General features: G+C 39.5%; 2 protein-coding genes across 2 annotated transcripts in view; both read right to left on the bottom strand.

The window, feature by feature from the left end:
- htt (huntingtin) overlaps positions 1 to 2374 on the bottom strand; it is a 55437-nt gene extending 53063 nt beyond the window's left edge. The window contains exons 1-2 of the mRNA XM_010771871.1: positions 1997 to 2374; positions 25 to 53 (exon numbers count right to left, since the gene is read on the bottom strand). Of these exons, the coding sequence (XP_010770173.1) occupies positions 25 to 53; positions 1997 to 2094 (127 nt within the window). The 5' untranslated portion in view covers positions 2095 to 2374. The remainder of the gene's footprint in view (positions 1 to 24; positions 54 to 1996) is intronic.
- Positions 2375 to 7571: 5197 nt separating this feature from the next.
- LOC104946101 (protein saal1-like) lies at positions 7572 to 11057 on the bottom strand. Its single transcript, XM_010771859.1, has 7 exons — positions 10861 to 11057; positions 9540 to 9641; positions 8956 to 9039; positions 8753 to 8832; positions 8607 to 8666; positions 8411 to 8526; positions 7572 to 7744 (listed from the first exon to the last, which is right to left on the bottom strand). Exons 1-7 carry the CDS (start codon positions 10984 to 10986, stop codon positions 7572 to 7574), a joined length of 741 nt encoding a protein of 246 aa, XP_010770161.1. The 5' UTR covers positions 10987 to 11057.
- Positions 11058 to 11930: the final 873 nt, after the last annotated feature.

Here is an 11930-nt window from a genome sequence, read left to right as displayed (position 1 = left end):
TATATTAGATCGACAGTGGGTGACCTGTCCTTCTCGTAGTAGCCGTCTTTTTCCTGGAAGAGAACTGAAAGTTTTGAGAAGGCGAGGAACAAGAGAGGAAAAGGAAAAAAAAGAGTAGCCTCGAACGTAGCTTCAATAGTTAATGTTGAAGTCATTCATCGCTACAGGACTATAATTAAAAGATCTTGGCACGGGCAAGTGGATGGAATCAGCTAACTACTCTGAAGTCAGTACTCGGGCCACGAACACCACGGCACCTGGTCATTTGTCCATGTCAATGGGAAATGCGTGTATAAAGAGTGAAGGATAGTATGTAGAAAATAATATTTCTGAGAAGTTGCTACAGTCAGCTGCTCTACGTTGCGTGCAAATAAGAAGCGATGTTCGTGTGTTCTCTATATAATTATATTATTGCATTGGCTTTAACCTACCATCATAATCCAAACTAGGTGAGGTTAATACAGGCGACACTTTTATTTTAATAAATATAATAGAATTTAATTTGTTACACGCTTTTAGGTGGCTCAAGACCTTTACAGATAATAGTGAAGAAAAGAAAGAGAAGAAAGGACAACAAATAATTATATATGTCTAAAGTAAAGGTCAAATAATACAAAAAAATCAACCATTAAAAGCCAGATCGAAGAGGTGAGTTTTTGTGAGTTTTTTGAAGGTGGTGAGGTCGGTGCAGTCTCTGATGGGTTGTGGGAGTGAGTTCCAGAGGGAGGGGGCAGCGACGGAGAAGGCTCTGTCCCCCCAGGTCCGGTGATTGGTGCGGGTGGGGATGGATAGGAGTTTGGCTTCTGATGAGCGGAGGCAGCGGGAAGGGGTGTGGTGGTGCAGCAGGTCTGTGAGGTAGGGGGGGGGGCCTGATTGTTGAGGGCTTTGTGAGTAATGAGTAATTTATGAACCAGACCTACACTATGTTGATCACCTGAATCCTAACTCAATTTGTGTCAGATTTAGTACAACTCGCTTTTGATTTACTGCAGCATTACATGAAAACAAAGCAGCTGCAGTTGTCAGAGGCATGATGGGAAAGACATGGTGTCCTGCTTACTGGCTTACCAAAAAGTTATATATTGACGTTTTTTTAAATCTTATCCTAACCGTGGTAATAGCTTTCGCTGTCACGGTCTCCAAGTATATACTTATTTAAAAACAACAAAAGTATTAGAAGATTACTTAAATGCAATTGGAGGATTGTATACTAATCATAAATGAGAAGCCAGAGTGTATTGCCAAATGAAACAGGTGGAAATAGACAATGTGTTGCTTTAGCTAGAAGTTGACTGATTCCCTTGAATAGATTGACTGGTTTAATATTAAATTTGAAAAAGGTGAAAAATATGGTTATGTGAAAGTGTTTGTCATGTTAATCCTTTAATTAAAAAGCCTGGTTTCCTTGACCAGGATCGAAACCAGAACAAGGCATGCAGCCATACAGCACTTCAATCTCCATTGATCGGGATGGAGAGAAATTGATAGATGTATGTGACGTCAGGCCATTAGCCTACCATAATAATGAACCGGTCATTGGTAAAAGTAGTGATGATAGTTACATTTCTGTGCAATGAATTACAAATGTTACACCCACAATTACAATGCGTATTTTCAAACTGTTCCTCCGAGACAAGTTTATTTAGCGCACACTGAGCCTTTTAATTGTCACTAGCCTGATTCCTTTAGCAGGTGCGTGGGCATCAATTAGCCCTCATTCAGCTAGCCTGACCCTAAATACTGCCTAGCAGATACGGAAAAAGTGTCAATATCGGACGACGAAGGCCCACTAAACATAGCTGAAATGTCTTACAAGTACTGTTAAAATAACAGAAGTTTAATTACAAGGTATTGGTTTGTATGTTAGCGTAACTGGCTTCATGCTATTGAGCCATGGTTACGTTAACTGAGATGTACTAACGTTAGCACGCAAGCTAAGCTACCTCTCTAGCTGTTTGCATGTTATGCAGTGGAAGTAAGACAAACATCTACGTACTGCCTCTGGACAAGCTCCTCGGCGGTTGGTGGTCCCTGCTGCTGCTGGAATGACTTCAGAGACTCAAATGCCTTCATCAATTTCTCCATGGTGGCCATTTTAGCAATCAACAGTAAGCAAGCTAGCTAGGCTAACTAATATTTACTATGTGAGCTAGCTAGCTAGCACACTGGAGAGAGCAAGCGGTGCGTAGTGCGACGAGAGTGTTAACACTGCTCGCGACAACTACCACCGGCTCTCTGCCTTCTCTTTGTGCACGATAGCTCCTATTGTTTTACAATGTAAAACCTGAATGAACAAAACGTTGGTCGATAATAAGCCATATTTGATGCTGCTCTGCGTTCCCCCGACAAACCACACCAGGAAGTGGCCTAAGTGACAGTTTGACAGAAAGGGGAGGGGTGAAACGTCAGTGGCCAATCAAATCGCCATTTCAATGTTGAGTGACTTGAGAAACAGCCAATGAGCGACTGAAGGTTTTTTTCTTTTGTTGTTATTGTTGCTGTCACGGGACCGCTGTAATCCAGATTGAAAAGGGATAGTTGAGGCAATATCAATGCTTTAGCGCTGTTGTTTATCCATGCGCCAAAAAAACAAGAGGGAGCAGTGAACATGTGGAGTCTAAATAAATGTACTGTGAATCGAAACAAGGAGGAAAAACCGTGAATTGAGGTTTAGTTTATCTGGAAATGCTATGGGTCATCGGGACCTATGTTGTCCTGGGACGTTTGTGTCAGAAATGAAAACAAAAGATGAGAAAGCGCAGCGAGAGCAAAAGTCTGATAATTGAGAAAGAAGCAAAGAGAACTGCAAACAAAAAGATGTGTTAAAACAAAGAAAAAATACTTATAGTTTACATGATTACACAACTGATTTTTTTGCAAATTATAGTTTTATTTTTTTAATGAAATTTATTTTGCTTGATTCAGTTTTTTTTTTCTTAAACTCTTAGTTTTGCTTGATTCTGAGAAAGTGTTGCTTTATCTTTATGAAACAAAACTAATCCCATAATTACCGACCCCTGCCCCCTCCCTGGATAAATCATCAATGGAAAACAGCAACTGCTCAATAATACATCTTTAACTTCAACCAATATGCTTTTTATGTAAAGAATTTGTAGTGATATCTTTATTAAGACCTTTATTAACAAACTCAAGCAAATTCCCAGGTGACAGACTTATTTTCTTCCATACACACAAATTAATAAATGACACAAATAAGTCAAGACAAGTATTTTTTTATACAAATGGCAGTGTATTATTTCATAATTACAAATGTCAGATATGGTACAACAACCAGTGATACAACTTGTACAATAATTAACAATGACTGCAGTGGTTGAACGACATGACTGTACAGATACAAAAAAAGAAGAAAATCAAGAAGTCACAGGCCCCGCTTGAATACCAATAATGTGTTTCCTCATTCCTCCCTTCCTTATGGGGAACTTATCTGAAATATCGGGACAGAAGAGCATGTAACCCTGGAGAACCGCAGGCATATATCTGGGTGGGGGGGGGGGGACTCGCCATCACCACCGTTGGAGGAAGGCAGGAAAAGGAATGCATGTTATGGCTTCAAACGGGGCCAAACTCAGCTGGTCACCTTGCCATTTATAAAGTTGTCCTCAGATACCAGTGAGATATGTTGGCACTAGAAGGTCATCATTTACATATACAAGGAACCTGAAGTATTACAAACCGATACATGCTTGAGTAATAAAACATATGTATTTTTTTGTTGTTGTTTAAAACAAGCATTACAATGCACTTAGTGCGGACATTCAAAACTGTTGAGCTGTTTAAAGTTTCCTTTATGTGAAGGAATTTCTCTCGGAATGGACGGAATGATAGAGAGGTTGAAAAAAAGGCGAGATGTCAGAACTCAACTCGGTAAATTGGCACATACAATAAAGACTGTCAGTCTTTCTTCAGCAATTTGTTTTCCGAGAACAAGACAAGTTTTACTAAATGTTGCTTTTGGTATCATTGGCATAAAAGTTCAAGACACTTCCTATAGTCATTGTCAAAACACACCATAGTGCAATGAAACTAAACATAATTCCTTTACTGCTATATGGATGTTAGAAGAGTAAAGTTCATACAATGACAGAGGCATGGGTGGCAAACACAGTTTCGTTTCCCTGTGAGAGTGAGTGAATGTGTGTTAGAGCTTAGTTATATGTTAGAAATACATCATTTACATGTTTTTTTTTAGGCTAAATAGCTAAAAGGCTAAAATCTACATAGGCAAGAGAAATCAGCTTCAAAATGTGCCTGAGAGCAACAAAGAAAAATAACAAAGACACTCAGGAAAAAGTGACAAGCCAGAAACAGATGCACGCATTCGATTCCTGATTTTTCATAATGGAATGTGCAACAGGGGACAATTTTATTTATTCAAAAAACCAACTCTCCAAAATAGTAAACCAGATTGGGAATTATATGCGTACCATTTTTAAATGTCTTCAATGGTTTGAAATTCAAATGAGTGACGTTCAAGTCTCTACATGATTTTAACTATTGTATGGTTGTACTTCGATGCATTGGATTGAACAGAAGCTGCATTTGCATACAATGTAATACACACACACGCACAGAGCCAACATGTCCAGATTGGGTATTCACAGCATTAAAAACAGGTGGTGGGGGGAGTAAACCGCAACTGCCTCAAAAGCAAAAATTCAAAAGCAAGATAGCTTCAATTGTCTCTGAAAATCAAATGAGGACAGATGGTTGGAAATGCACAGAAAATATATTTGTTCATGATTGGAAGGAAACACTTCTATGGTTGAAAAAGAGCACACAACTGTGGTTCTGCAAGTGTTCCTGTACACAGATGATGGTAACTCGATACGTTTCTTCCTCTCTACACACAAAAAACAACTGTCTCAAGCCATTCCTATGACAGAACAACATACAAGATTTCAATGGTGGGTTTATAGTAATGCTTTCATTTAGCACAAACACAGCTAAAGCTAAACTGGAGGTCTACAAGCGGGATATTTGCTATCTACGATCAACAGGCACAGTATTGTGACTTAGCGCAGAGGCTAACAGCTGCTAACAGCAGAATCAAAGGAAGTTCCTTTTATGCAACCCCAATTTATTATCTACACTGAACAAAAATATAAACAAAACACTTTTGTTTTTGCTCCCATTTTTCATGAGATGAACTCAAAGATCTAAAACATTTTCTACATACACAAAATAACCATTTCTCTCAAATATTGTTCACAAATCTGAAAAAATCGGTGATAGTGAGCACTTCTCCTTTGCCGAGATAATCCATCCCACCTCACAGGTGTGGCATATCAAGATGCTGATTAGACAGCATGATTATTGCACAGGTGTGCCTTAGGCTGGCCACAATAAAAGGCCACTCTGAAACGTGCATTTTTGCTTTATTGGGGGGGTCTGGTGGGGTCCGAAAACCAGTCAGTATCTGGTGTGAGGGTTAGGATTAGGGTTAGGGTAATGTTGTGAATCGAGTGGCCCATGGTGGTGGTGGGGTTATGGTATGGGCAGGCGTATGTTATGGACGATGAACACAGGCCACTCGATTCACAACATTACCCTAACCCTAATCCTAACCCTCACACCAGATANATGGGGGGGAAGTGAAGGTTAAGATTGAAGGGAGGGAAGAGTACTGCTACCCAGGAAACATGATGCAACGCGTCATCTGTGAAGCTCCGCCCACATTGAGCTCATTGAGGCATTTTGCACTGCATTGAGGGGCTTCTCGGAAAGTTAGCCTATAGGCGCGTTCACACGAAGTACTTTTCCCACAAAGGTTCCTGAGAACTCTTTAGTTCTCATGAACTAAGTACAGATCGCGTTCACACCGGAAATGAGTTCCTTCTGCTTTGGGTTTACTGGCAGGCCGCAAACAACTTCACGGCGTATACTGCCGCCCAAAATCCCCGGCCGGAAGTCCCCGGAGTTAGGGACTGGCTTTTACTGAAGCCTTCCGAGTAAACGGCCAGAACGCCGACACCTCCTCATCTCCACCGCTCCCATGTTTATTTTGTGTTGCCATAAGTTNCTTCTCCATCTTTAAGCTAAGCTGTTAAGGAATTTCTGCTCAAAAAGTGTGGTTCAAATGCTTTAGTTAAGTTTTCAAACTGTACTTTAAGTACTCTAATACAGTTTGAAAACTTAACTAAAGCATTTGAACCACACTTTTTGAGCAGAAATTCCTTAACAGCTTAGCTTAAAGATGGAGAAGCATGTGCAATGCAGTGCGCAATGTCTCAATGAGCTCAATGTGGGCGGAGCTTCACAGATGACGCGTTGCATCCTGTTTCCCGGGTAGCAGTTCTCTTCCCTCCCTTCAATCTTAACCTTCCCTTCCCCCCCATCCTAACCCTAACCACTCCCTACCTTTTTACCTAATCCTAATCTTCCTTCCTTCCTCCCACCCAAACCCCAAAACCTCTCCTACCCCTTAGTATTATTTTTGCCACTTCTAATCAGTTCTACTTTAAACTCTCTCTTTTTCTCCATTTCCTTTTTGAATCCCCATCTTTTCCTCCCCTCCCTTATGATGTAGTTGTGTTCATGTGTTCATAACCATGCATGAAGGCTGTTAATGTGTTTAATTTGAGTTTTACATTTTTAAATGCTGTTGCCCTGGCGACAGATCACTCACCATCAAGTTAGTTCAAAAGTTTGCATTTAAACTCAAATGTAACACAGACCTCAAGGTATCATTATATTACCGGTATCATTATATATATATTAATAATATAAGATATAATATGTTACTTTTGTGACTGGGTAAGTACACAACACGGGAGTCGGGACGTCACGTGCCTCAAAGGTTGAGAAAAGTTGAGCTCCGCCCACGTTGAACTCCCGCCCACGTTGAGACGTTGCACACTGCATTGAGGGGTACTACTAAATAAATAATAATAATAATAATAAATTATATTTCTATACTGCTTTTCTTGAACCCAAAGATGCTTAAGATGGACAGTGTGTGTTAAAGGGAGTTGTTTTTAAATAGCACCTTTCCAGTTTTCTGACGTTTTATACTACATGCTTACATTTAACCAATACATACAATAATGGCAGGTCATACAAACTGCTAATATGTTTTGTGTATAGTGTCTAGCACAATGACACTTCAAAATGCATAACAATTTGTGCTGACTGAAAGAAAAAGCTTGTTTTGCACTGATGACATTCTGTAAATTACTGACATTGGCTGTTTCTTTTTGTTGTTCTTATGTCAAATTTGCCTATATGAGTATTCATAAAATGGTAAGAAATAGAAAAAAAGGGGGGGGAAAGCAATAATACAAATATCAGCAAATATACAAGTGAATTGCATAAATGTTATTTATGATTTATGAATATGAATAAAGAGCAATTGAAAGCATTTATTCACAACTGTTCGTTTTATTCAGACCTGCAGTTAATAATCTCTCTATACTGTATGTATATGTGGTACGTATATGTGGAAACTAAGGCGACAAGTTTTTTTAACCTCAACTCAGGATGCTTCCTATGGAAAACATTTCTACTCAAATTATAGGTAAACATAATCATGAAAACACTTTTTAATATTCTTACCTTAGCTGTTTGGCTGCCTCCAGGAGACACGATGCCATCTCCAGATGTCTCTCACCATCCCCCTCCTTCTCCTCCTCATTTTGTTGAGCTGTTATCCAACTTGTCATCAGCTCTTCATCAAGGTCAAACAGTTTATCAACGAGCTCCCCAACTTTCTCAAGCAGGTCAGCTGAAAAACACACAGGGTTCCACTGTTACTTACCTGGTACCCTGTGGAGTTTTTCGTGTAAAGTTTACATACAATGTTAATCATCACATGAAAAGCATTGTGTGTATGCTTCTACATTTGGATCTACTACCTGGATCCAATTTTTTCATATTCATTTTTCATAATCTGGACTATCTACGCTGAACAAAAATATAAACGCAACACTTTTGTTTTTGCTCCCATTTTTCATGAGATGAACTCAAAGATCTAAAACATTTTCTATATACACAAAATAACCATTTCTCACAAATATTGTTCACAAATCTGAAAAAATCGGTGATAGTGAGCACTTCTCCTTTGCCGAGATAATCCATCCCACCTCACAGGTGTGGCATATCAAGATGCTGATTAGACAGCATGATTATTGCACAGGTGTGCCTTATGCTGGCCACAATAAAAGGCCACTCTGAAACATGCAGTTTTGCTTTATTGGGGGGGTCTGGGGGGGGTCCGAAAACCAGTCAGTATCTGGTGTGAGGGTTAGGATTAGGGTTAGGGTAATGTTGTGAATCGAGTGGCCTGTGTTCATCGTCCATAACATACACCTGCCCATACCATAACCCCACCACCACCATGGGCCACTCGATCATCAGCTTATTAGAAAGGAATGAGTGAAAGCATGTTTACTGTTCGTGGAACTGCACATGACGAAAAGGAGGTTGGAGCGCACAGACGTCTGCTGTCGTATTCGCTGAAGCCACAGGGAACAGACATCTTTCTGAGAGACGCAGGTCAGCAACAATCTGCAAACATCATCAGAAAATAGTAATGCTTCTATCTTGGTGTTTCTGTCTCACATGTCTGCAGAAAACACAAAGGTCACCTGCTCGTTTCCAGAATGGTTGGAGGATCTGCATCTCCAAGAAGAAGCAACAGCACAGCCCTGTCGACACAAAGGGAGTTGCATTAATGAATCACAAAAGGGTGACAAATTATATTCCAACACTACAGAGAATTACTTTTACCCACCCTAGGTCTTCATTTTGACTTAGAGTCAGACAAGTGCCAGGGAAACAAGCAATGTTCCCAAGGATTCCCACGCAAATTTCCTAGAAAAGCAAAATAAAACATATAGAAATTATGAATGCACAGGAATAAAGCACACATGAATATATTACATAGGATTATATTCAAGCACAGAACACGTATGAACAAGAAACTAATTCACTCACTGTGAGGCGTGGACAACGAGATTTGGCTATCACCCCAAGAAGGATATCTGTAGCTTTGAATTCCTGCAGAAAACCAGCCACATCCTGCAGACAATTTGTTAATGAAGCGTCATTAGTAAATATTTAAACATGATCAAAGGGTATTTACTTTCACTGTAACATACACTCTGGGTTTCCAGTGTATTAGGCACACCTAGCTAAACAAATGCTACAATGAACCATAGCTTTACTAGGTCACCTTGGAGGATGATTGTGCTGAATTCTATTGCATTACACTGAGCATTGTTTCAATTATTTGTCCACCTTATTTATATTAACAAGAGGAGGCTGAATCACAGAAACATCTGTCAGTACATTGCAATACAGTTTTAGGGCACCACAGATCACATTCTCAAATGATTATTTAATTGAAATGTTACCAATAATTGATGGTAAAATACCATTAAATTCATAGAATGTAGATCTATTTGTATCATGTTGTTGGTTAAGATTTGCCGCTAGCGTAACTACAAAATAGGAAATGATCCACAGGGTGCACATACTGTTTAATTTCATTAACATTTGAAGCCTATGAAGACCTCTACCTTATCCATTGCCATATCCCAGACTCTACATAGATCTTCCTCATCATCATCAAGGAGTTGCATTTGACCTTCAGAGTCAACCTCCGATTGCTCTGTGACCATCTGCAAGACACAAGAAAAGTTAGGTTTATGGGACAGCCGAGAGCGACAGCAAAGAGGGACATGTGTTATCCAGAAAGATGCTCCTATCACAAGAATAGAAAATAACTTGGAATACTTTTTTCATTCTCACTGACTCGGAAGAAGCCTTTGTTAAATAGGTCAACTAAATAAAAGGCAAGTCTTTCTGATCTCCAGTAACTCCCAGAGAAAAATTGTGCTTAGTGAAAATGTCGTGCCTATAGCAGGGTTGCCAACTCTCACGCATCTGGCGTGAGAGTTGGCAACACGCGCTTTCACTCTCAGTCCTCCCAAACTATTCTCAAGCCAAAATAAAGATGAACCGGCGATCGTTTTTGGTTGGTTATTTACAATGTTGAGTCGACAGCTGCTCAAGCTGTCGATCCGCTCCCTCCCCGCCCTCACCACTCTTAACAACATTAACAGACAGCAGAGCAGTGGTAGCCGGTTGGTCAATCCCCGACATTACATCCTCGGCAACACGCTCGGAGTGGGAATGCGCATATTGCGCATGCGTAGATCTAAGATCCAGCAGAAAAATGATAAAGTAAAAGTCTGCTGCTTATTGTTCTACTAGGCCAAAATAGAGTCAAAGAGTATATGAGAATGAGAGTGTGTTCATTAATATATTTGGCAGTTTGCAGTAAGTCTGTAGATTTGTTTGTGTGCGTTTCATGTATAGGCCTCTCAAGATAATTAATTTTGTTGGATACATTTTCCCGGACATTATTGCGATAAACGATAATATTGTCGGCACCGTTGTATGACCATTTTAGACCACTGACATAATGGTAATATATAATAATAATTCAAGTACATCCTTTCAAACTGCTAGTCACATCCTCATGTAAATGGCAATTTATCGAGTTCAGAAAAGTTATCGAGTTCATTTTTTTTTTATCGTATGATAAGTCAATGAATTGCTTATCGCGACAGGCACAAAATAAAACACTGGAAACAAACATGTGTTTGACTTTCATTAGTGAATGAAACTTTGTGCCCTTTATAGTCTGTGTCCAATATTGTGTATTTGTATATATTGTATATCCTATATATATATATATATATATATGCTAAGGTCCCGCTACTAACACGATAGCAGTCATTTAGTGCGCATATGTGTAATTAAACCCATGATATCAAAATCTCACTCCAGCCAGGTACCCAAAGTTGGCAACCCTGCCTATAGTATCAAACCTACATGGATGAGACGAGTCAGGGTGCTGAAAAGCCAGTGCTTGCTGTAAACAGTGTCTCCAATGGCATCCAAATCGCCGTCCTCCTCTCCATCGCCTGCGTTTGGAGGGGGTGATGGGTTGCGGTCCATTACAGGCGACTGTGTTTCAGTTGGAGATGATGATCTCTCAGGCTCCACTTCCTCAGCACCATCGACACTATAGTCTGGGGGGAAAACAGAGAGAAACGGGGATTAGAGCTGGGTGAAATGAAGTGATAAAATATTTGTCAAGAAAAGAGACTTTCTTCTTTCTTTTTTTACACAGGTAGTAAAGGTTTAGGGTCCCAGTTTACACTCTAGGCCAGTTTATAATGTACAACTAGCTAAAAATGTGAAGCCTCTGCATCGTAATAGAACACCCCTCATGTTAGTAACACATACACAGCGCTGACATGGTATAATGCAGTACTGTACTACTAATCTTCACAGTATTTCAAGTATTTAAACTGCTCCACATTGACCAACTACAATACTGAAATGCACGTATGTATAAAAATAGGATAATATACATGATAATATAATACGGTGAAAAGGTCCATTCTGCAACATGTACTTTTACATTTGATACTTGAAGTACTTAGCTGATAATACTTCTGTACTTTACATTATTCTCTGAAATACACATTGTGCAGAATTAGTCATTCTACTTTTTGTACTTTAAGTATATTTTTGATGCTAATACTTTAGTATTTTTACTTGAGTAACTTTAGTACTTTTACTTGAGTAAACATTTTGATTGCAGGACATTTACTTCTAACAGAATATTCCTACACTCTGGTACTTCTACTTTTACTTAAGTACAAGATCTGAGTACTTTCCCATACCTGTCGATAGAACGGCTTATTTTCGCTTTACACGTAGACGGGCTCGGTTTAATCATTTACAACTTAGCTTCACGACGTAGGTAAACTGACGAAAATTGCGATCTTTTGTTGACGGACAAATTATTTTGCAATTACGATTTTCAATTCGAATGTCGCCCCAGTTTAAGTCACAACCTTCTTCGATGAGTCTAGGTAAATGAATACATTTTC

Source organism: Notothenia coriiceps, unplaced genomic scaffold, assembly GCF_000735185.1.
Source record: "Notothenia coriiceps isolate Sejong01 unplaced genomic scaffold, NC01 NC01_scaffold00010596, whole genome shotgun sequence".
NCBI lineage: Eukaryota > Metazoa > Chordata > Actinopteri > Perciformes > Nototheniidae > Notothenia > Notothenia coriiceps.
Note: the sequence above shows the minus strand (reverse complement) of the source record. Positions and strands in the feature narration are given on the sequence as shown.

Coding starts and splice junctions, on each gene's coding strand:
- LOC104946101 (XM_010771859.1), bottom strand. CDS start 10,986: ATGGACCGCAACCCATCACCCCCTCCAAACGCAGGCGATGGAGAGGAG. Junction 8,527..8,606: donor ACCATTCTGGAAACGAGCAG/GTGACCTTTGTG, acceptor TGATGTTTGCAG/ATTGTTGCTGACCTGCGTCT. Junction 7,745..8,410: donor CATGTGCAGTTCCACGAACA/GTAAACATGCTT, acceptor TGTGTTTTTCAG/CTGACCTGCTTGAGAAAGTT.